Source organism: Polypterus senegalus, chromosome 16, assembly GCF_016835505.1.
Source record: "Polypterus senegalus isolate Bchr_013 chromosome 16, ASM1683550v1, whole genome shotgun sequence".
Classification (NCBI taxonomy): domain Eukaryota; kingdom Metazoa; phylum Chordata; class Cladistia; order Polypteriformes; family Polypteridae; genus Polypterus; species Polypterus senegalus.
In genome coordinates this window covers 68419954-68446666 of record NC_053169.1, presented here as the reverse complement: position 1 = coordinate 68446666, position 26713 = coordinate 68419954, and the positions used below count along the sequence as shown (strand labels likewise).

Sequence of the window (26713 nt, the reverse complement as noted above, 5' to 3'; positions counted from 1 at the left end):
CAAGGTGTGGGCAGTTGAGGTTAGTTTGCCAGGCACCCCGTACTTAAAACATCAGAGAGGAGGTGTGTGTTTCTTCTTCACCCATGCCGCAGGCTCAGTGTTGTGTCGGGTTGGCTTTGAGTTGGTGAGCAGACTGTTCAGCATACTCAATTCACAGGGCCGCCCTGTGCCATTCGAGGGTCTCAATAAGGGTAACCAAGTTCTTAAGGTTTTGCCACCGGACTGGCCTAGAAGGCTGCTCAGGGTCTAATTTCCACTCCCTACATACTCTTGCCAGCTGGTTCAGGGTGATGCTGTATGTTTTTCGGCTTTAAGTTGATCGTAATTGGCAGCAGCCTGCTTATCAAGGGTCTTTGAAGTTTCACCACACCTTGCCCTTCTGAAACGGTGCCTGTATGTTTGCCCACTCCGCTTGCTTCCAGCACTGTACAGGAAAATAAGTTTTAATATCATCATCCGTATGAAGCAGTAACAATATAAAGGATGGAGCTTGTGACTGGTCTTGTTGGAGAGCCACACATGCTGTTTCTCATGTTCCGCTACCTGGACACTTAGGGACTGGAGCTTGGCAGCTATGGTGGTGATGATGGTGTTCAGGTCTTGCTGTTTTGTCTTCTCTCAGCACAACTATGCCACTGTAAAATAATACAAAGAACACAGATAAAGAGTTGGGGTACCACCTTGGTAACCCTGTATACTTTAACAGGCTTTATGAAAAAATCACACAATTAGTTCTGGAGATGTCTAAAACAGAACTGAAGTAGGAAGCTGGTTTTCTGAGTGATGAAGAAAGGAGCAGGTCCAGGAGGATGGACACCAGAGATGACGTTCGTGATGGAAAGGATGTCAATCAGGTTTGCAATGGGTCAAAGAGAGAAAGGATTAGAAAACCGTGCCAAACCCTGGCTTGGAAGGTAACTACTTTCACTAGAGCCTTAAATTCAGTCCCATGTGCACATGTGTGACACAGGGTTGTAGGATATTTGATGATTAATAATCCAGTAAGACACTCAACCAGGAAGACACCATAATAATTTTGGATTTTTGTGATGGCCCGTTGGAGCTGCTCATGCCTGCCTATCACCTCAGAATCTTCACAGACACCATCCAGCTCCACAAGGACCTGAAAATGGTTTGGAATTTCCAATTCTGGGGTTGATGCCCTTGGACAGTGTACACCCTTAGCCTTGCACCTTGTGAGTGTAACCCGTCTGGAATCTCCTCCCGTACAACAGAACTTGTATTGCACTGGCATCATTATTAAAATTTGACTTTGAATTATAAAACTGCTCTGCTTTTTTTTTTTTAAATGAAATGAATAAGTTAACTTAAAACTAAAAAATATTTAAGCCAAAAAAGACATTGATTAAAGAACTGCTAAAGTTATTTTATACCTTCTGACCCATTAATCTTTTGTAATAGTCTCCCCCTTGACTACCTGCTGTTTGTCCTACTAGAATGTTAACTTTTCTTTGTCACACCGTTTATATTCCTTTGTATTAATGAACTCTGATGCTGTCACTCTCTTAACCACTTTGGTTTCCTGACTACTAAGAACTGTTCAATCTAGAAAAACCTGCTTACTGAATATATATCCGCTGCTGATTAAATTTTTACATTCTTGTCTGCTCCTTCAGCCGCTTGTGCCTGATCAGCACCTTAACACTAGATGCAAGATGCATGTGTATGTGTCATGAAGGCCTTATTTTTACCGCTTTGAAGTTGGCCATTGCCTTTCTAACTACTGCTGCTTACTGTCCTGGCTCACTAATACTAACTTGAATACAAATAACAAGAACATGTACAAGTAGCTTTTCCAAATGCTCCCCCAAATATTCAGCTGCTTTTGCTCCTGTGCAGGTAAAAAAAGGAAAGAAATGTTTTAAATCCCTGCACAACTCCATAGCCACAACCAAATCACAAAGTTTTTTAGGAGCAAAAAATATTTTTAATTAACCCTCACAAAACCGAAAACTGAAATTCTCCACCACATCTTTTTCATATTCAAGGATGATATTGTTTTATACATGTAAAAGTAGACATGACTTCCCCATATTTTCAGTAGTAATCATTTTTTATTATATTTGCTTATATATGTAAAGGTTTAAACTGTAATTGTTATTAAAAGTTATATTTACTATGAGTATTATAAAATCAGCATATTGTATTTTCAAAATATCTTCACTTTTCAGAAGAGACAGCAGCATTATCAAGGAAGAAATCAAAGCATTCCTAGCCAACAGACGAATTTCACAAGCTGTGGTGGCACAAGTTACAGGTAAAGATTAAAATAATTTGATATTTTTCCAATACTTTATTCAGTCCTGTTTTTAGTATTTTTAATTTTTTGCACTCATTCATGGCAATATTAGTGATCCTGATGTACATGAAGCGGCCTCATTTGTCAAAACATTTCACAAAATATTTTATACTTTTTATTAAAAGGGAATATTACATTCATAAATGGTAAATGTATTTATTAGCTAAATATTGTAATTATGTTTTATCCACTTTTTAAATTTTTTTTTTATTGATTAATAAAGAAATATAAGGATTGAATTAAAACTCTACAACAATTCAGTCAGTCACGATGACTGGAAATTTCATAGATTATCTGACCACATGCACATACAAATACAAAGATAATAATGAAAGAACAATATAAAAATGATTCAAATCAAAAATATAGGGCGCAAGGCAGGGAACAAATCCTGGGCAGGGCGCCAGCCCACCACAGGACACACACACCTACACACCAAGCACACACTAGGGATAATTTTGGATCACCAATGCACCTAACCTGCATGTCTTTGGACTGTGGGAGGAAACCGGTGTACCCAGAGGAAACCCATGCAAACACAGGGAGAACATTCAAACTCCAAGCAGGGAGTACCTGGGAAGCAAACCCAGGTCTTCTAACTGCAAGGCATAATTTTATCATGTTAACTACTATAAATTAATAGCACCTTAATTAATTCAGTAATACAATTATGTGTGATCTTTGGATTTTCTTAGACAATGAAGCTCGCAGTACAGAGATGAAAAGATCGAAATCACATGACTTAAACACAGTCAGCGTGAAAAGTATTCTATTGATTTTGAAGTGGCTACATCAACAAAGGACAACAGAATTGTGGGAAATTGACGTGCAAAGCCCCACCCATTGAACCATGCTAATTAAAATATATTTGCATGTTGAGAACTTGGAAATGAAAATTTAATGAGGAACAGATGATGCCAGTGCTTATTTGAGTTTTCATTTCCATTTTTCTCAGCTCCATTGCTGTTCAGGCTGAAAATGAAATTGCAAATGATATTATTTCGCATTATGTTTAATTTTTGTAGCATTCTTATGTGTAAACTTTGAAAAATAAATGGCAAAAAAGAGATTGCATTTTCATTTTGTATTTTTAATACTACTTTCCTTTTTTGCAGAAAATACCTCCCATATTTTGGGGTGGAGTATTCTTTTAAATCAAGGGTAGCAAAAATATTTAATCAAATGGTTAAATTCTATTAATATACCAGTCAGCCACAACATTAAAACTAATGACCAGAGAAGTGAATCATATTGATTATCTCATTAAAATGACACCTGTCAATGGATGGGATGTGTAAGACAGTTAGTTATTGAAGGTCATGTGTTGGCAACTGAAAATTTGACAAGCATAAGGTTCTGAGGGGCTTTGACAAGGGCCAAATTATGTTGGCTAGGCAGCTGGGCCAGAGCATCTCCAAAATAGCAGGTCTTGTAGGATGTTACTGGTATGCAGAGGTTAGTACCTCGCAAGACTGATCTAAGGAAGGAGAACTAATAAACTGGCAACAGGGTATTTGGCGCCCAAAACTGAGAAACATAATGCTGGCCATGAGAGAAAGGTGTCAGAACACATGGTGCATCACAGCTTTCTGTATATGTATATGGGTCTGCATTGCTGCAGACCTGTAAGAATGCTCATGGTGACTACAGTCCACCACTGAAAGTGGGCATATGAGTGTCAGAACTGGAGCATGTATCAGTAGAAAAAGGCAGCCTGGTCTGATGAATCACATTTTTATTTAGATCATGTTGGTGACTGGGTGCATGTGCACCATTTAAAGGGGGAACAAATGGAAGCAGGATGCACCTCAAGAAGAAGGCAAGTCAGTGGAGGCAGTGTGATGCTCTGGGCAATATTCTGCTTGGAACTCGTGGGTCCTGGCATTCATGTAGATTTTAATTAGACACGTACCAACTGCCTAAAGATTGTTGCAGATTATGTACACCCCTTCAAAGCAGTGGTATTCCCTGATGGCTGTAGCCTTTTTCAGCTATAAGTCTTGTGGAATCTATTATTTGATGACGCAATATTAGGGAGGTGGTTTTAATGTTGTGGCTGATCTGTGTGTGCAATATTCTAAACTTGGCATGTCCAGTATTACTTTTTAGTATTGCACTGATGCTTCTTAGCATATAGTGTGTAAGTTAACAGCATATTGTCAAATTTATCCTTTTCCACTCCTTGATGTCTTCAATATTCCCCACAGGTGCTTATTAAGGTTGAGGGTGGGTGACATACTTGGACACTCCAGCATGTTAACTTTTTTCTTCCTAATGAATGCAGCATTGGCCTTGGAGGAATGTTTGGGGCCATTGTCATATTGAAAAATTGCCCTTTGTAGATAGAAGGTGACATCTTTTGTCAACTTCCTTCTTCCTTAAGAATGCAGCAATGGCCTTTGAAGAGTATTTGGGGTCATTGTCATGTTGTAAAATTGCCTTGTGCGGAGAGAAGGTGAAGCACAGTTCTGCCACATCATCAATATGTATACAGTATATCCCCATATAAGAACTCTACTACAGCTGTGCTTCACTGTGGGAATCATGTGCTTCTGATTGCACTCCTCCCCACTGTGACTTCATACCTTTTTGGCACCATCGGATTCAAAATTATTTGTTTTGGTCTAGTAAATAGTTTCCCAAAAGTCTTCACTTTTGTTAAAGTGGGTCTTGGGAAATCTAAAAAGGCCATTTTGTGCTTTGGTTTCAGCAGTGGCCCCTTACGTGACAACAACTTTGCATTGTAATTTTCTGCAGAGGATATCTTATACTGTAACTTCAGTTTCTCTTTCCACAGCTTTTCCCAGTTCTTACTATCAGTATGTATAACAAAGTGACTCAAAACTGAGAAAATAATACATGAAATACATTTTTTACTCAATGTGAAGGAGCAGAATTTTCTCAAGATAATGCGACATTGACTAATCTGAAAAGGCAAGAATTAAATAACTAGTATGTTCTGTTGTCACTTGTTAATTTAACCTGAATTAAGTATAATGAAATACTTATTTAACTTAAAATATTAATTTTCAACTGTGTGATGCTTTTGAGAGCAGTTAGATCACTACACAACAAAAGTATCTCTCAACGCATGCTTGTGTGCAGAGGTAGGAGTAAAAAAAAAAAAACAAGTACTCATCTTAAAGTACTGTTACCTTGAAAAATATTACTTAAAGGTACAAATTAACTTGAATATCGAAACAGTGCTAAAATTTTGACTTTGTTACTGATACCAGCATTTGGATTTAAGTACCTGTACCAAAACTGTTACGAAACAAATAATAGGTAACTCTAAACCTCTGCAACCAAATCCCCCATCCCAGTCGTACTCCATCCTCTGTGGTGTTCCCCATCCCATGATGTCTAAGTTGTGTCGAAGCTTGTGCTTTCTGGATAGCTCCAAAACCCACCTGACTTATTCCAGTCCATGGTGCATGATTCCATTGTGTCACATTAGGTACTGCTGCCCTCAATGTAGCTTAAAGTTTACATCAAAACGATAGACTGTCCATGAAGTCTTAATCGCATCAAAGCCTGTGAATTTGGGAAGTCTCCAGCTTGCCTAAATGGGGTTGATTGGGTTTTGGATGTAGTTTAGTGAAAATTATATTTCATTGCAGAAAATCCTGAAATGTAGGTATCATATCATTTTCAAATTTTGTTTTTTGTGTACTTTTCTTTCCAGTACTGCTATACCATGCAATGTACATACAGTCAAAGTAAAAATTACACAGTTATCTAAGTTACTTTTTATTTAGGTTAGGCTTTTAACACTAGAATTACCAGAGCCTACGAAAAAAACTTGTAGATCCGTCCCACCTTAAATCGCTTCTCACCTCTCCATCAGCATCTTTTGTCCTGTAAATGTGTTGATAAGCAGCAAATAGCAAGCAGCCTGCTATCACATCATCCCTCCCAGCACAGTTTTCTCAGCTCAAGTCTGTTTACTGTCAGTTGCTTAGAGTTGTATAGAGTGAGAAGTTCAAGCAAAATGACACCTTTTTATAAATACTACTAGCAAAATACCCACGCTTCGCAGCAGAGAAGTAGCGTGTTAAAGAAGTTATGAAAAAGAAAAGGAAACATTTTAAAAATAACGTAACATGATTGTCAATGTAATTGTTTTGTCACTGTTATGAGTGTTGCTGTCATATATATATATATATATATACACACACACATATAAACATATATACATATGCATATAAACATATCTACACATACATATATATATATATTTATATATATATATACACATCTACATATATATACATAAATATATATATACACATATCAACATATATACACATACATATACATATATACATACAGATATGGAAGTCTTCAACCGGTATGGTCTTCAGCATGTCCGTTACACTCTTTTGGATGTTTTCTAAAGTCCCGAAATGACGTCCTTTGAGGACATTTTTCAGTTTAGGAAAAAGTCACACAGACTGAGGTCAGGTGAGTAAGGGGGCTGGGGAACCACAGGAATGCCTTTTGAGGTCAAAAATTCTGTTATGGAGAGAGCAGTGTGACATGGGGCATTGTCATGATGGAGCATCCATTTGTCTGCAATGTCTGGTCTCACGCGAATGACCCTTTTTCTGAGCCTTTCAAGGACGTCTTTATAAAAAACTTGGTTGACAGTTTGTCCTGGAGGAACAAATTCTTTGTGGACGATTCCCCTTTTGTCAAAAAAACAAATCCGCAATGATTTGATCTTCGATTTGCTCATTCGAGCTTTCTTTGGTCGAGGAGAGTTTGCAGTGTGCCACTCCTGACTTTGCCTCTTGGTCTCAGGATCGTATACAAAAATCCATGATTAATCACCTGTAATCACACGACTAAAGAAATCTTGCTCATTAGCGATTCTGTCAAGAAGATCAAGACACTTGTTTTTTCGATTGTCCTGCTCAATTGTGAGGTTTTTCGGCACCATTTTGGCACAGACCTTTCGCATGTGCAAATGTTCAGTCAAAATTTGATGAACGGTAAATCTGTTCAAATTTAATTGTTCACTCAACATTCTTAATGTTAAACGACGGTCTGATCTCACAAGAGTATTCACACGTTCGATGTTTTCATTGGTTTTCGAAGTTGAAGGCCTCCCTGAATGGTGTTCATCTTCAATGTGTTTTCTGCCTTCCAAAAATGATTTGTGCCAGCGAAAAACTTGAGCTCGTGATAAGGAATGTTCCCCATAGGCCTGTTTTAACTTTTCAAACAACACACTTGCCAATTCTCCAAGCTTAACACAAAATTTAATGGCACAACGTTGCTCCAAATTTCGCTGTTCCATTTTGCGTGACGCACAACCATAAACACAACTTCGCTAATAGCAGTCACAAAAATCACGTAGTTAATGGAAGGAGTTGAAACTCGCACTGAGCTATGGGAGGGTACTGATACACGTGCTCTATCAAGAACAACAGCGCAGCGTTGCCAGATCGCTTGCAGTGTTGCCAGTCTCATTACTTTTCTGCCACACCTCGTATATACACACACACATATAAACATATATACATATATACACATATCAACATATATATACACATACATATACAGTGGTGTGAAAAACTATTTGCCCCCTTCCTGATTTCTTATTCTTTTGCATGTTTGTCACACAAAATGTTTCTGATCATCAAACACATTTAACCATTAGTCAAATATAACACAAGTAAACACAAAATGCAGTTTTTAAATGATGGTTTTTATTATTTAGGGAGAAAAAATCCAAACCTACATGGCCCTGTGTGAAAAAGTAATTGCCCCTTGTTAAAAATAACCTAACTGTGGTGTATCACACCTGAGTTCAATTTTGTAGCCACCCCCAGGCCTGATTACTGCCACACCTGTTTCAATCAAGAAATCACTTAAATAGGAGCTGCCTGACACAGAGAAGTAGACCAAAAGCACCTCAAAAGCTAGACATCATGCCAAGATCCAAAGAAATTCAGGAACAAATGAGAACAGAAGTAATTGAGATCTATCAGTCTGGTAAAGGTTATAAAGCCATTTCTAAAGCTTTGGGACTCCAGTGAACCACAGTGAGAGCCATTATCCACAAATGGCAAAAACATGGAACAGTGGTGAACCTTCCCAGGAGTGGCCGGACGACCAAAATTACCCCAAGAGCGCAGAGACGACTCATCCGAGAGGTCACAAAAGACCCCAGGACAACGTCTAAAGAACTGCAGGCCTCACTTGCCTCAATTAAGGTCAGTGTTCACGACTCCACCATAAGAAAGAGACTGGGCAAAAACGGCCTGCATGGCAGATTTCCAAGACACAAACCACTGTTAAGCAAAAAGAACATTAGGGCTCGTCTCAGTTTTGCTAAGAAACATCTCAATGATTGCCAAGACTTTTGGGAAAATACCTTGTGGACTGATGAGACAAAAGTTGAACATTTTGGAAGGCAAATGTCCCGTTACATCTGGCGTAAAAGGAACACAGCATTTCAGAAAAAGAACATCATACCAACAGTAAAATATGGTGGTGGTAGTGTGATGGTCTGGGGTTGTTTTGCTGCTTCAGGACCTGGAAGGCTTGCTGTGATAGATGGAACTATGAATTCTACTGTCTACCAAAAATCCTGAAGGAGAATGTCCGGCCATCTGTTCGTCAACTCAAGCTGAAGCGATCTTGGGTGCTGCAACAGGACAATGACCCAAAACACACCAGCAAATCCACCTCTGAATGGCTGAAGAAAACAAAATGAAGACTTTGGAGTGGCCTAGTCAAAGTCCTGACCTGAATCCAATTGAGATGCTATGGCATGACCTTAAAAAGGCGGTTCATGCTAGAAAACCCTCAAATAAAGCTGAATTACAACAATTCTGCAAAGATGAGTGGGCCAAAATTCCTCCAGAGCGCTGTAAAAGACTCATTGCAAGTTATCGCAAACGCTTGATTGCAGTTATTGCTGCTAAGGGTGGCCCAACCAGTTATTAGGTTCAGGGGCAATTACTTTTCACACAGGACCATGTAGGTTTGGATTTTTTCTCCCTAAATAATAAAACCATCATTTAAAAACTGCATTTTGTGTTTACTTGTGTTATATTTGACTAATGGTTAAATGTGTTTGATGATCAGAAACATTTTGTGTGACAAACATGCAAAAGAATAAGAAATCAGGAAGGGGGCAAATAGTTTTTCACACCACTGTACATACATACATACAGATAAATATACATATATATACACATACATACATATATATATATACACACACATACACATACATACATACACACACTCACACACATATATATATATATATATATATATATATATATATATATATATATATATATATATATATATATATATATATACTGCTCAAAAAAATTAAATTTTTAATGAGAGTATAGCATCAAGTCAATGAAATTTCTGGGATACTGATCTGGTCAGTTAAGTAGCAGAGGAAGTTGTTAATCAGTTTCAGCTGCTTTGGTGTTAATGAAATTAACAACAGGTGCAGTAGAGGGCAACAATGAGATGGACCCCAAAACAGGAATAGTTTAACAGGTGGAGACCACTGACATTTTTCCCTCCTCATCTTTTCTGACTGTTTCTTCACTAGTTTCACATTTGGCTACAGTCAGTGTCACTACTGGTACCATGAGGTGATACCTGGACCCTACAGAGGTGGCACAGGTAGTCCAACTTCTCCAGAATGGCACATCAATATGTACCATTGCCAGAAGGTTTGCTGTGTCTTCTAGGACAGTCTCAAGGGCATGGAGGAGATTCCAGGAGACAAGCAGTTACTGTAGAAGAGCTAGGCAGGGCCATAGAAGGTTCTTAACCCATTAGCAGGACCGGTATCTGCTCCTTTGGGAAAAGCAGAACAGGATGAGCACTGTCAGAGCCCTACAAAATTACCTCCAACAGGCCATTGGTGTGAATGTCTCTGACCAAACAACCAGAAAGACTTCATGAGGGTGACCCAAGGGCCCCATGTCCTCTAATGGGCCCTGAGCTCACTGCCCAGCAGCATGCAGCTCGATTGGCATTCGCCATAGAATACCAGAATTGGCAGATGCACCACTGGTGCCCTGTGCTTTTTACAGATGAGAGAAGGTTCACCCTGAGCACATGACAAAAGTGAAAGGGTCTGGAGAAGCCATGGAGAACATTATGCTGCCTGTAACATCATTCAGCATGAGCACTTTGGTGGTGGGTTAATGATTGTCTGGAGAGGCATATCCATGGAGGGTCACACAGACCGCTACAGGCTTGACAAAGGCACCTTGGCTGCCATTAGGTATCAGGATGAAATCCTTGGAAACATTGTCAGACCCTATGCTGGTGCAGTGGCTCCTGGTGCACGACAATTCCTGGCCTCATGTGGTGAGAGTATGCAGGCAGTTCCTGGAGAATGAAGGAATTGATACCATTGACTGGCCTCCACACTTTCCTGACCTAAATCCAATAGAACACCTTTGGGACATTATGTTTTGGTCCATCCAATGCCACCAGGTTGCAACTCAGGCTGTCCAGGAGCTCAGTGATGCCCTGGTCGAGATCTGGGAGGAGATCTCCCACAACACCATCTGTCGTCTCATTAGGAGCATGCACCGATGTTGTCAGGCATGTATACAAGAACACAGGGCCATACAAACTACTGCGCATAATTTTGAGTTGCTGCAATTAAATTTTGGCAAAATGGACTAGCCTGCCACATAATTTTTCACTTAGATTTTTGGGGTGTCTTTGAATTCAGGGCTCTGTAGGTTGATCATTTTCATTTCCATCAAATGATGTGGCATCCTTTCGTTCCTAACACATTACCCAGTCTATATCAGTATAGATATCCAGGAGGATTTCTTTTCCCATTGAGATCTGATGTGTTTTCAAAGTGTTCCTTTAATTTTTTATAGCAGTTTATATATATATATATACTATATATATATATATATATACTGTATATATATATATATATATATATATATATATATATATATATATATATATATATATACTATATATATATATATATATATATATATATATATATATATATATATATATATATATATATATATATATATATATATATATATATATATATATATATATATATATATATATATATGTATATATATATATATATATATATATATATATATATATATATATATATATACTATATATATATATATACTGTATATATATATATATATATATATATACTGTGTATATATATATATATATATACTGTGTATATATATATATATATATATATATATATATACTGTGTATATATGTATATATATACTGTATATATATATACTGTATATACTGTGTATATATATATATATATATATATATATATATATATATATACTATATATATATATATATATATATATACATATATATATACTGTGTATATATATATTGTGGAAGACTGCCGGCTTCCGAGGCCGGTCCGCACCCCCAGGCCGACAGGAGGGGCTCTCCAGACAGCGGGATCGCGCTCGAGGTCCAGCAGGGCCTTATGGACTCTGTGGTGTTTATTCACAGCCCTGCTGGATACCTTGGGCGCCACCAGGAGTCGCTGTGGGGGGACTTATCGGCTCTGTTGTGCCTTATGACCCGGGAGTACGTCACGGTCACGCGTGACAGGAAGGTATGGCGTGCTCCGGGTTGAAGTAATGGACTGATTGCCCTGACCCGGAAGGAATAGGGAACTGTGGACTGCTGGGACAGGAACACCTCCGGGTCAGGGGCTATAAAAGGACGCTGCCTCAGTCCAGACACTGAGCTGTGCTGGGTGGGAGAGGAGCAAAGTGTCTGGGCGAGGAGGAGAGGTTATTGTGTGGATAGTGTTTATTAGAGTGTGTTTATTTGTAGTGTGGAAGGTGCTTGGTGCACTGTGGGAAAAATAAAAAGGTCTTGGACTGTTACCTGGTGTCAGGAGTCGTACCTGAGGGTTGAGGTGCACTACTGCCCCTACTGCCACACTGGCGTAGTCGCCAGGATTCTCTGGCCGTCTGTTGGCAGAGGACCTGCATAACAAACAAATTTTGTGTGGGCAGACAACCCTCGGGGGATTCCCCATCTTTATACAGGAGGTGCACAACACCACCCGCTGCCAAGGAAGCGCAACACTGCGCTATCCCGCGCTACAGGGCCATGGGAAAGAAAACAGGAAAAAAGAAGGTCAGTCCCAGCCGCCTGCAGGGCATGACGGACGCCGCGATGTCCTGGACCCTCCTGACCGGGAGCGAGGAAGACAAAGCGCTGATCCGGGCCAAACAAGCCCGGGCCGCGAAGGACCCGGCACACGGACAAATCCCGGCGAAGCGTCCTTAGACGGTCCGGGGTGCCGATTCCGTTACGGAGGCGCTGCAGGTAAACCGCCTGACGCCCCGCCTTTGTTTTATCCTGTTTTACAGGCGTCCGCCGGGAGGATTCCAGCGGCGTCTTGGGCGACTCCTCGCTTCGCAAAATGGCGCGGCTCCCAAAAGACAAGCCGTGGACTTTAAGACGGCTAGATACAGCCGCAGTCGGCGCATAACAGACTGGTCACCAGCGGTGGATGTCGGGACGGTGGAGGAAACCCGAAGTCCGCCGACGAGGCGGTCATCCCCTAACGGGTCCACGCCTCCTGGAAAGGGGGGGGAAGGCGGGCGCCGCCCGAAAGAAAAGCCGCCGACAAAGAGGGACGGGTTGTGGCTGGCGAAGTCTGCCGCGGTAAAGGAGAAGGCAGATCGCAGCCGGCTTGTAGTAGCCAGCCGTCCCTCTGAGGACTCAACTCCCAGGAGCCTGTGCGCGACCCAGCGGAACACGTGCCTGAAGGCGACGTGCTCATTGGTTCCCGGCCGGAAGGTAAGCTCAACGCGGAAGCGAAAATGCAGCCGGCCGTAATAACTAACTGTCTGGACTTACGGGGGCTCGAGGAATACCTCGCACCCCTACGGTGTTTCTTACAGGACTTACAACAGCTGAAGGCGTGTGGAGGACTTGGGAGCGACGGCTGCAGCCCCGTTAAAGGGTCTACAGGACTACGTGCAGCGGCTGGGCCGGGAAGCTCCGGAGATGATCGATGCGGGAGTACAGGTGAGTCCCTCCCGTGTCGTAGAGTGTAAGGGGACACAGTGCGATCGGGCACCGCTGAGAATGAGTAGCGCGTGTCAAAGCACTGTGTGCCCGACAAGAGACTGGGGCACGATGACCGAATGGTCGGGGACTGGAGCAAACAGCCCGGGGCATGCGCGTGGCGTGGCTTTCCGGGGCAGTACGGCTCACCAGGACCCGACCGGTCTTAAGTGCGGGGTAGCGCCGGTGGTAGGAGTGCCGGGGGATGCGCCGCTCGTGCGGTGCAGCTGAATAGTGCTGTGCATCGGTGCGGGACGGTGCAAATAGCGCCGACTCCCAGTAAGCGGAAGGTAGCGGGTGTGCAGACAGCACAGAGGCTCTCCTCTTCCTATGGAGGGCCTCAGGCTGAGCGCAAGCCCCACATTAAGCGGGAGATCCCCAAAAGGAATGGTGGGTCTCCCAACAGGTTGGAAGGAAGGCTTGAGGGCCGCCAGGCGGCCATGAGGACTTCCCTGGCAGGTGAAGGGGCGGACGCTGGCGGAGTTCGAGATGTTTTGGTCCCGCAGAGGGGAACAGCCAGGAGGACTCCGTCGGTGCTATAATTGCCGGCGACCGGGCCACGAGAGGCGCCATTGTCCCCGGAGAGACAGGAAGTACACCGTCCCTCCAAGGTTAAGCTCGAGGACAGGGACAACGCGTTCAAGGCCCGGATGACGCGTCCTCCTGGAGGAGGACGTCCCTTTCGAGGGCCGGACGCTCCGCCCCAGAAGTCGTCACTAAGGGGAACTGTGGAAGACTGCCGGCTTCCGAGGCGGGTCCGCACTCCCCAGGCCGACAGGAGGGCTCTCCAGACAGCGGGATCGTGCTCCGAGGTCCAGCAGGGCCTTATGGACTCTGTGGTGTTTATTCACAGCCCTGCTGGATACCTTGGGCCACCAGGAGTCGCTGTGGGGGACTTATCGGCTCTGTTGTGCCTTATGACCGAGTACGCCACGGTCACGTGACAGGAAGGTATGGCGTGCTCCGGGTTGAAGTAATGGACTGATTGCCCTGACCGGAAGGAATAGGGAACTGTGGACTGCTGGGACAGGAACACCTCCGGGTCAGGGGCTATAAAGGGCTGCCTCAGTCCAGACACTGAGCTGTGCTGGGTGGGAGAGGAGCAAAGTGTCTGGGCTGAGGAGGAGAGCTTATTGTGTGGATAGTGTTTATTAGAGTGTGTTTATTTGTAGTGTGGAAGGTGCTTGGTGCACTGTGGGAAAAATAAAAAGGTCTTGGACTGTTACCTGGTGTCAGGAGTCGTACCTGAGGGGTTCGAGGGTGCACTACTGCCCCCTATTGCCACAATATATATATATATACTGTGTATATATATATATATATATATATACTGTGTATATATATATATATATATATATATATATATATATACTGTGTATATATATATATATATATATATATATATATATATATACTGTATATATATATATATATATATACTACTGTATATATATATATATATATATATATATATATATATATATATATATACTATGTATATATATATATATATATATATACTGTGTATATATACTGTATATAGCAAAATCCCCGCGTATACCATGTTGTCAGTTCAGCTGTCCGGTTGTAATATGACCAAACTGTTCACTGAGATTACTTTTGAGAATGTAACGTATAGTTTTGTCCAGGAGGAAAGCAATGTTGCCTCAAATCAATGGCAACCTTTTGTGGGGTGTCCCAGAGATTTATTAATTGTCATCGCGAAGCAGAGCCTTACTGGAAATTTGAGGAATTTAAATTGAAATGGGAGATCAGAGGGTATAACAGTGATGCGAGGAATACATTCAGAGTGTGGCGCTCTGCTGTTTTTTTGTGTAGCTGCCTTCACACAGCTTCTTCCCTGCTTTATAAACGAACACCATATAAGGCCGTCATTTCTCCTTGCTTCGCGGTTCTGTACTGTTTTGTTGTTTGTTTATTACGATTCTTATAGTTATTGTGTAGCTATTCGAGACTTACTGTACTGTTCAGGGACCCATTTCCTTTATTTAATCCGCGGCTTGTACGCTATTTTTTGTTTGTTTATCACGATTAGAGATATTTATTGATTCCCTTCTTTAGCTGACTGCCTGCTCATATAAGGCGCTCCGCTGGCTTTTTGTGAAGCAGCCTTTACACAGCTTCTCCGCTGTTTTATAAACGAACAACATATAAAGCCATCCTCTTTCCTTGCTTTGCCAAGGAAGCTGCCTTTTTATTTAATCCATGGGTTCTCCGCTGTTTTATTGTTCGTTTATTACAATGATTATAGTTCTCTTTATATATCACGTTTTCAGTTCAGCACTCTGGTTGTAATATGACGAAGCTGCAAGCTCACTCTTAAGAATGCAACGTATAGTTGTCCAGGAGAAAGCAATCTTGCCTGAAATCAATGGCAACCTTTTGTTGAGTCTGGCCCTTAGACTTCTTACTTCTCATCGCGAAGCAGAGCCTTACTGGAAATTGGAGGCATCTGAATTGAAATGGGAGATCAGAGGGTGTAACGGGGATGCGAGGAATACATTGAGTGTGGAGAAACTCTAGAGACAGCGTGTGTATTAACTTGTGGATTTTTCTGTGAGTATTTGTTGGCAGCGTGACGAAGTTGCTTCCGCAAGACCGCGTTAGCTGTGGAGCTCAGCTCAGATCACATTCTTTTCCCACCTTGTCAATTGTGTAATGCGTTTTTTGAACAGGTTTGATGCATGGAAGTGATCACTCGTACTGCGGTCAGTCAGTTCACGTGAGCTGCTCTCTTGTTGCGATGTCCACGGCTTTATTTAATGTTAGCTAAGACCCGGCACTTAAAAGTTTCTCACTACAGCAATTTTAACTCCGTTACAAAGTGATCCAAAGTCTCGTTTATACCTTGTGTCTTCTCATTAAACTTGTATCTGGCGAATAAAGTATTCAGCGTTTTTCTTCAGCGCTTTGGGAGCTCTTCCTTCTTTTCCACGTACTGCAGTCAGTCAGTTCACGTGATTACATGGGAGGCGTGATGATGTCACACGCAGCTCCGTCCCTAACGTCCATTACAGTATATGGAGAAAAATAGGTTCCAGTTATGACCATTACGCATAGAATTTCAAAATGAACCTGCCCAGTTTTTGTAAGTAAGCTGTAAGGAATGAGCCTGCCAAATTTCAGCCTTCTACCTACACGGGAAGTTGGAGAATTAGTGATGAGTGAGTCAGTCAGTCAGTGAGTGAGTCAGTGAGGGCTTTGCCTTTTATTAGTATAGATATCATTATTTGGAACACTTGCATTTCATGTGTGTTCCGTGTCTACAACGATCTATATAAACGCATCGTTAAAACAGAAACGTTTTTCATGTTTTAGTAGTAATTGACAAAATATAGACATGAAGTGTATAATGTGTGAAGCCTGAATTCCAAATATCAAAGAAACACTTTCACGAAAGGTACAAATATAACAGAATAAGTGCACGTCTATTCAGAATATAACTGCAGAAAAAGAACCCTTGTTAGGGTGCGACATTAACACGCTTTTGCTACGATCGCTTCGGTGGTACAACGGTATCACAAGGGTATCAACTGTTGACTGGTAATCAAATCTTCACGGGTTCGATCCCGGATGAGTCCGTTTTGAGAAGTGAGCTGCATGTATTCTTAATATTTTAGAATAAAAACATACATTTAATTCCAGTCTGTAACAGCTGGTGTAATTTATGATACTTCTAAAGGTTAGCTTTCTTTTGTTTTTTTATTCAGTTTTATTCTCTCAGCCGCGTTCACGATCTCAACACACCCTGTTTTCACATAGGCGCGCTGTAACAGAGATCAACTCAGATCATGATGACAGTTCTACATCAGAGCAAGAATGCACTTTTGCCATTGCTGTACTTTGTATATGTATATGGAAAGCCCTGCACTCTACTTATGACTTTACGTTATAGGAAGTATGTAAATAAATAAAGGTAAATAGGTAAATAACATTCGATCTGGCTCTTACATACAAAACACAGCGACAGCAGCTTCCACCTGCAGTTATAGACTCTTCAGTACGCAAACGACTCAACACGCTAGTTTTTAGATCTGGACAGTTTATGTGCCCCAAAAAAAGGTTTAACTACATTCTCGTACTATTGCATGCATACTAAAGTGGCAGCAGGCACTTTTCGTGGCATTACACGTATTTTTTGAGCATGCCCTCAGCACTTTAGTTGTGACTTTACGCTGTAGGAAGTAAGTACATAACTCAAGGTAAATAACATTTGATCTGGCTTTTATGTAAGTAACATAAATGTTAATGTTTTGGGCACATGCACTGTCCTTACATACACCGTCCTTTGTATGTAAGAGCTATTTACCTTTATTTATTATGTGAAAACAGCAGTGTCAAGGGGGGGGGGGGTTGGGATCGTGAACGCAGCTGAGAGAATAAAACTGAATTAAAAAAAAAAAAACTAACCTTTACAAGTATCATAAATTATACCGGCTGTTACAGACTGGAATCAAATGTATGTTTTTATTCTAAAATAGTAGGACTACGTGCAGCACACTTCTCAAAACGGACTCGTCTGGGATCGAACCCGTGAAATTTTGATTACCAGTCAACAGTTGATACCGTTGTGCCACCGACGTGATCGTAGCAAATGCGTGTCGATATCGCACCCTAACGCAGGTTCTTTTTCTGGAGTTATATTCTTGAATAGAAGTGCACTTGTTCTGTTATATTTGTACCTTTAGTGAAAGTGTTTCTTTGATATGTGGAATTCAGGCTTCACACATTATACACTTCATGTCTACATTTTGTCAATTATTACTAAAACAAGAAAAACGTTTCTGTTTTAATGATGTGTTTACATATATCGTTGTAGACACGGAACTCACATGAAATGCAAGTGTCCCAAATAACAATATAGTATTTATAAAAGGTGTCATTTTGCTTGACATCTCACTCTATACAACTCTAAGCAACTAACACGTAGGAAAAAAGACTTGAGCTGAGAAAACTGTGTGGGGTGGCGGGATGTGATAGCAGGCTGCTTGCTGTTTGCTGCTTATCCAAACATTTACAGGACAAAAGACTATGACGGAGAGGTGAGAAGCAATTTAAGGTGGTACGGATCTACAAGTTTTTTCGTAGGCTCTGGTAATTCTAGTGTTAATTAGCTGAAACTGCAACGGCATACAATAATGATTTGTAGTCTTTGTTAAATTTTGTTGCTTTTCAAGATAGAATTTCAATAAGTATTCATCATGTTTGGTGTTTTCAATCTGAAGGAATCTAAAAATATTGTTGGTTTTTCATTTTATGGTGAAAAGAAAAAATAGAAAGTATTTGCCGTCTTGCTGTCACCACCATATTTTTTTATTATGAGTGCGACCTGTTTTTGAGTACTGGTATCAGCTGCTGTTAAAGCAATCTTTCTCAGAACCAACCAGGTATACGCAACACGAGTTATCTCTGGAAAGTCCATATAAAAGGTATCTGAGTTTTGCATAAAGACAGTATTGGTGTAGATATCTAATTATTCTTAAAAGTCTTGACAATTTTCAAATTGCTTTATTTATTTAGACCTTTGATTTTTGCCTTGCATTTTAAACTTAATGATCAATCAGATTGTATTTTTTGGTAACGTCTTGGCAACGTCCTCGATACACTCATAGAGGCTCCGGTCGAAAGTTCATTTTCCATAACCTGCCAAAGTGCTCTGCTCCCAATATTCCATCTTTCTGGTCACCTGTCGCACGTTTGACACGTCATCAGAGCACCGTCATTCCAGCTACTATCAACTCTGAAAGTAGCGTGAGATCTTTGCACTCCAGCATGGGAAACATCAGAGCTATTGAGAGAAACACCGCGAGATTCTCACATCCCCGCCTGGATTTATTTTGTGGAGTTGATTCTAAGCTGCGTGAAGTGGATTTTAATGTTTTGCGACCAGTACAGAGATTGACCTCACAGTCATTAGTCAGATTTGAACTGTTTAACTCTCAATCCATCTGCAATAAAGCCACACTGATTGAAGAACACATCAGGGAGAAAGGACTTGACTTCATGTGTCTGACAGAAACATGGCACCAGTCAGAGGTTTACTCTGCCCTAAATGAAGCCTGTCCTCCTGGCTACAGTTACTTGGAAGCAGCTCGCAGCACTGGGCGTGGTGGTGGCTTAGCTATCATCCACCGTCAGGATTTGGGGTTGTCCCATATCTTGATACCTACAACATCCTCCTGCGAGTGCCTTGCATTTAAATGTAAGCCTCCTTTTCCCATGACTGTTCTCCTTATCCTTCATCCCGGAAATGACTGATCTTCTCACAACACTCTGTGCTACCTCTGCCAACATCATAATTCTAGGAGATATAAATATTCATGTTGACAATCCCACAGGTTATCTCACTGCTGATTTCCTTGAGCTATTGGATTCTCTTAATCTACAACAACATGTTGATGTCCCCACACATTCCAGGGTCACACACTTGACCTGGTCATTTCAAATTCTGCCTTAATCAGTAACTTACAGGTATATGATCTTGGTATTTCAGACCACAAAGTAGTGTCAATGGAGCTGCCCATTCTTTCCCCCCATATCAAACTAAAACGACAGATACATTTCAGAAATCTGAAGAACATCAATGTTGATGCCTTGGCCCTGGACCTTAAACTTCTCTCCTCTGACCCTACCAGCTCCCTCTCTGTTGCTGACCTTGTGGACTTTTACAACCAGTCCCTGAGCAGTCTCCTGGACTTCCACGCCCCCTTAACATCCAGGTCCGTCTCATTCTCGTGCTCAGCACCTTGGTACACCTGCGAACTGCGAAAAATGAAGACGGCTGGCCGTGTCCTTGAGCGGCGGGTCAAGGCCTCTGGGCTGACTGTCCACAAACAGGCTTATAGGGAACACAAGAGGGCGTATGCAGAAGCTCTGAAGGTTGCACGGTCCAGGTTCTATTCCATCATCATCAGCAACAGTTCCAGGAACCCCAAAAAACTTTTTTCAACTATAAATCACCTTCTCAAACCTCCTTCACCTGCCCACTCTGAGGCCACCGATGAGAGGTGCAATATGCACATAAATTTCTTCAAACAAAAAGTTGATAACATCCGCTTACACCTCTCCACCACGGATATCCTGCCCCCAACTGTCGACCTACTGTCTGAGACTGTCCAGCCCCTTTGCTCCTTCTCTGTTGCCACACGGGAAGAGGTGGAGGATGTCATCAGGAAAATGAAACTGTCTACCAGTTCCCTGGACCCTTTCCCCTCAGCTTTACTGAGGGCCAACATCTCTGCCGTCTCTCCACTTATCACCAGGATCATAAACCAGTCCCTTTTGGCTGGCCATATTCCTTCTTCACTAAAAACTGCTGTCATCAGACCCTACTGAAAAACCCACCCTGGATTCTGAAGTTCTCTCCAATTATAGGCCCATTTCCAATCTTCCATTTCTCTCTAAAGTTCTGGAAAAAATAGTTGCAACTCAACTTCATGACCACCTCAAACTGAATAATCTGTTTGAAAAGTTTCAGTCTGGTTTCCGCCCTGGCCATAGCACCGAAACAGCCCTGGTCAGGGTCACCAATGATCTTCTGATAACAGCAGATACTGGTTCCCCTTCTTTACTCATCCTCCTTGACCTGACAGCTGCTTTTGACACAATAGACCACAACATTCTCCTTCACCGCCTGAAATACACCATTGGACTCTCTGGAAATGTTCAAATTGGTTCACATCTTACCTGACCGGCAGAACTGAGCGCCGCCCTGGGCAGCAAAATCTCATACCCACAACGTCACTTGTGGTGTCCCACAGGGCTCTGTGCTAGGCCCCATCCTTTTTACCATCTACATGCTCCCCCTTGGAAATGTCATTAGCAGACATGGTTTATCTTTTCACTGCTATGCTGATGACACTCAGCTTTACCTCAGGACTACCCCACCTCCTCTACTGCTCCTCTGCCAATCTCTACATTGACTACCTGCCTGGAGGAGATAGAGGCGTGGATGAGGCTCAATTTTCTTCAGCTAAACAGATCCAAAACAGAAGCCATCTTAGTTGGCACATCACACCATCTCCGCTCTTCTACCATCACCAGTATCACTTTCGCTGGCCAAAACATTCCCCTTTCCACATCTGTCACCAATCTGGGTGTTAAAATGGACCCTCAACTCACCTTTGACCCACATCAAACACCTCTGTAAGTCTTCCTTCTACCACCTCAAGAATATTGCTAAACTCCGACCAACTCTCACCCTGGAAGATGCAGAGAAGCTCGTCCATGCCTTTGTCTCCTCCAGGTTGGATTACTGTAATGCGCTCCTCATCGGGATTCCTGGCAAGAGTATTCAGAGACTCCAGTATATTCAGAATTGCGCTGCCAGGATCCTGATGAGGGTGCAAAGCATGACCATATCACCCCAATCCTGAAAACCCTTCACTGGCTCCCTGTTCCACTCAGAATTGAGTTCAAGGTCGTTCTCCTCACCCATCAGTGCATCTATGGACATGCCCCCCTTTACTTACAGGAACTCCTTACCCCTCATACCTCCTCACACACTCTCCGCTCTGTACACACTAACACTCTCCAAGTCCCTAGAACCAAGCTTCGCAGTATGGGTGATAGGTCTTTTTCATCTGTGGCGCCGAGACTGTGGCCCTCCCTGACTATCTGAGAGCTCCACAGTCGACAAATGTTTTTAAACGGAATCTAAAACTCATCTTTTAGAAAGATATTTTGTTAAAGCATACATAGATTTTCTTGTTTTATTATTTTGTTTTACTATGTAGCACTTTGAGATTTCTAAAATATGAAGTGCAATATAAATAAAATTTATTATTATTATTATTATTACAAGGAGCAATTGATTGAGTGCGTTTATAGTTCTTGGGATGAAACTGTTTCTTAACCACGAGGTCCATACAGGAAAAGCTTTGAAACGTTTTGTCGTGGCTGAGGCAGCGTGTGCTTGAAGCTGTATACCGATAATTCTCTTTCCGATCAGCTGCTGCTTTGATTCACACTCATACAGTGATAGAAATACTCCGAGTGGTGCAGTGAGAGTAATATGGAAAAAGATTTTCCGCTGTGGCAACTCCTAACGGGAGGAGCTGAAAGAAGAAGAAGAAGGTGCAGTTAGAGTAACAACGTTAAAGCAGTTATGGTATTTAGAATACTATGGCTATTCCCTGGACCATTATATTGTTACAAGTTAATTACAATCAGATGCGGTACACTAATAAACAATATGCGGTTAGTTTCAGTGTATTTATAAAGCGGCGTCAGGAAAATAAGGTGTAACCACACAGGAACAGTAGCATTGCTTTGACACTGGGTGCCGTCAGTCTGCAAAACCGAGTGGAGAACTTGCGTACGACAAGGTATGAGGTACCGTGGAAAAGTGCGTGGCTTTATGCCAAATGTAGGTTTTATACATAGCGATTTCAACATGGAAAAGTTCTTACGCAACATTTCTGTGCATACGCACCATTTATACATGAGGCCCCAGGTCTTTATGGCCTGTATATTTTCCGCCCAGTAATAAAACTGAAAGATAGGTAGTGCCATGCCCTTTTCTGCATTAAGTTGTTGTAGAATCTCCCTTTGAATGTTTCAAATTCCAAATAAATGAGGTTATAATTGAATTTAATTTCTTAAAAAAAGATTTATTAATGTACAGTGCATCCGGAAAGTATTCACAGCGCATCACTTTTTCCACATTTTGTTATGTTACAGCCTTATTTCAAAATGGATTAAATTCATTTTTTTCCTCAGAATTCTACACAGAACACCCTATAATGACACAATTCCTCTTTGCAGCACCTCTAAAGCTCCATCAGGCCAGATGGAAGCCACTCCTTAGTAAAAGGCACATGGCAGCCCACCTGGAGTTTGCCAAAACGCACCTGAAGGACTCTCAGACCATGAGAAACAAAATGCTCTGATCTGCTGAGACAAAGATTGAACTCTTTGGTGTGAATGCCAGGCGTCACATTTGGAGGAAACCAGGCACCGCTCATCACCAGGCCAATACCATCCCTACAGTGAAGCATGGAGGTGGCAGCATCATGCTGTGGAGATGTTTTTCAGCGGCAAGAACTGGGAGACTAGTAAGGATTAAGGGTAAGATGACTGCAGCAATGTACAGAGACACCCTGGATGAAAACCTGCTCCAGAGCGCTCTTGAGCTCAGACTGGTGCGACGGTTCATCTTTCAGCAAGACAACAACCCTTAGCACACAGCCAAAATATCAAAGGCGTGGCTTCAGGACAACTCTGTGAATGTCTTTGAGTGGCCCAGCCAGAGCCCAGACTTGAATCCAATTGAATATCTCTGGAGAGATCTTAAAATGGCTGTGCACTGACGCTTCCCATCCAATCTGATGGAGCTTGAGAGGAGCTACAAAGAGGAATGGGCGAAACTGGCCAAGGGTAGGTGTGCCAAGCTTGTGGCATCATATTCAAAAAGACTTGAGGCTGTAATTGCTGCCAAAGTTGCATCAACAAAGTATTGAGTAAAGGCTGTGAATACTTATGTACATGTGATTTCTCAGTTTTTTTTTTTTTTAATCAATTTGCAAAAACCTCAAGTAAACTTTTTTCACGTTGTCATTATGGGGTGTTCTGTGTAGAATTCTGAGGAAAAAAAATGAATTTAATCCACTTTGAAATAATGTTGTAACATAAGAAAATGTGGAAAAAGTGATGCGTTGTGAATACTTTCCGGATGCACTGTATATGGGGATGGTTTGAAAGAGAAAAAAAATCTTAGAAGGATGTTCATCTTAGCAGTGTTGATTCTCCCTTCTAATGTGAGATGGAGGGTGGACCATCTATTCATACAGTTGTGCTTGAAAGTTTGTGAACCCTTTAGAATTTTCTATATTTCTGCATAAATATGACCTAAAACATCATCATATTTTCACTCAAGTCGATAAAGAGAAACCAGTTAAACAAATGAGACAAAAATATTATACTTGGTCATTTATTTATTAAGGAAAATGATCGAATATTCCATATTTGTGAGTGGCAAAAGTATGTGAACCTTTGCTTTCAGTATCTGGTGTGACCTCTTCCTTGCAGTAATATCTGCAACTAAATGTTTCTGGTAACTTTTGATCATTCCTGCACACCGGCCTGGAGGTAATTTTAGCCCATTCCTCTGTACCGAACAGCTTCAAGTCTGGGATTTTGGTCAGTTTCCTCACATTAACTGCTTGCTTTAGGTCCTTCCAAAACATTTCAATTGGTTTAAGGTCAGGATTATAACTTGGCCATTCCAAAACTTTAACTTTATTCTTTTTTAACCATTCTTTGGTAGAACGTGCTTAGGGTCGTTATCTAGCTGCATGACCCACCTTCTCTTGAGATTCAGTTCATGGACAGATGTCCTGACATTTTCCTTTAGAATTCTCTAATATAATTCAGAATTTATTGTTCCATCAATGAAGGCAAGCCGCCCTTGCCCAGATGCAGCAAAACAGGCCCAAAGCATGATTCTACCACCACCATGTTTCACAGGTGGGATAAGGTTCTTATGCTGGAATGCAGCCTTTTCCTTTTCTAACATAACGCTTTTCATTTAAACCAGATATTTCTATTTTGGTCTCATCCGTCCACAAGACATTCTTCCAGTAGCCTTCTGGTTTGTCCACGAGATCTTCATCAAACTGCAGATGAGCAGCAATGTTTTTTTTGGAGAGCAGTGGCTTTCTCCTTGCATCCCTGCCATACACACCATTGTTGTTCAGTGTTCTCCTGATGGTGGACTCATGAACATGAACATTAGCCAATGTGAGAGAGGCCTTCAGTTGCTTAGTAGTTACCCTGGGGTCCTTTGCGACCTCACTGAGTACTCCACGCCTTGATTGAAATTAGATCTCAAAACTTGACTTTTGCTACTTTGCAAGTTTGTGATATTTCAGGGCTAAAGTACAAATTGAAGCACCTAATGAGAAAACAATCAGAGGTTTACTACCTACACAGCTGAAGAAAATAAAGGCACATATTTTCATAAAATGAAGATGTACTTCATGTATACTCAATGTTTTGTTTTTCATATGAACATTATAATTTGATATAAATGTTGTGTTTTGTTTTTCTTTTTTTATTTCCCTTGTAAACATTGACTGCATCTGAGCTCAGGGATGCTCATTAGCATTAGCAATTCCTCCATGCTTCATTTATTTCAAAGTGCTTAACTGAATTCCCAAAATAAATAGGTAGTATGTTTCTAAGGGCCTTTGCCATTTTGTTAATATTTTGTTAAAATTGAAAGTCGCTGACATTTAGTAGGATATTTGTTACTAACAGCCAGTTATGGCTAATTAAATCATAGAATAAGTCAAAGGAAAATGATGTGGCATCACTATTGGGTTTCAATGAAATACATAGAATGAGCCAGGTGATGATATGAGGAGCTGGTACTTAGCTTCTTAAAGTCATTTTACCAAAAAGAATAAGTGGTAAATGTAAAAAGCACTAATGTAACCGGAATAAAGATGACAAAAATGTAACAAAATAAAATTTAATCTTTTGTTCACAGATGTACTTGAGTAAGAATAATAAAAAAGTATCATTAGGTAATTAATCTGAAAGTACAGTTTTTTTCAGACATTTTCAAGAGTAACAGAGAAAGTAACATATTGCTGCCAGTGTCTACTTACATGAGGGTTCAGATTTCAGTCAAGGCATTGTATAGAGTTTGCAAACACCTTCTTATTTGCTAGGTTTCTTCCCACATCCTAAAGATGTACACAGTATGGCTAAAAGTATGTGGAGACCCCTTCAGATTATGGAGTTCAGGAGTTTTAGCCTCAATCATTGCTAACAGGTGCATACTGTAAAATCAATCACATATCCATGCTGTCTCCATTGACAGGCATTGGCAGTAGAATGCGTGTCATACTGGAGAGCTTGGTAACTTCTAATTTGACACTGTCATAGTATGCCACCTTTGCAACAAATAAGTATGTGAGACTTCTGGTTCATACTATTATTGTGAAGCACCTAGTAGGAACAGAAGCTTAGTCACAAGGTGGTAGACCAAGCAAACTCACAGAGCAGGGCAACCAATTCCTGAAGTACATGACATACTGTATAAAAATCACTTATCCTCTGTTGCATCAGAATGGGCTGCAGAATGGGCTGCTTCCCAGCTCTGACAATGGCAGTCCTCTGCTTCACTTATCTGAGGCATTTGGTCTAGTCTATTGCACCACAGATGGTTTATGGCAGCTACCATACGCACCTGGGGCCTCATGTACTGTATAATGCCATGCATAGAACTCACACTAAAACATGGTGTACGGACAA

The 26713-nt window shown here is 41.3% G+C and overlaps 1 protein-coding gene across 7 annotated transcripts in view; it reads left to right on the top strand.

Annotated features, from left to right (window-relative positions):
- Nucleotides 1–26713, top strand: part of LOC120517029 (homeobox-containing protein 1-like) — a 302918-nt gene that overhangs the window by 34573 nt on the left and 241632 nt on the right. For all 7 annotated transcript variants that reach the window (XM_039739106.1, XM_039739105.1, XM_039739103.1 and 4 more), the window contains exon 3: nt 2193–2278. In XM_039739106.1, the coding sequence (XP_039595040.1) occupies nt 2193–2278 (86 nt within the window). The remainder of the gene's footprint in view (nt 1–2192; nt 2279–26713) is intronic.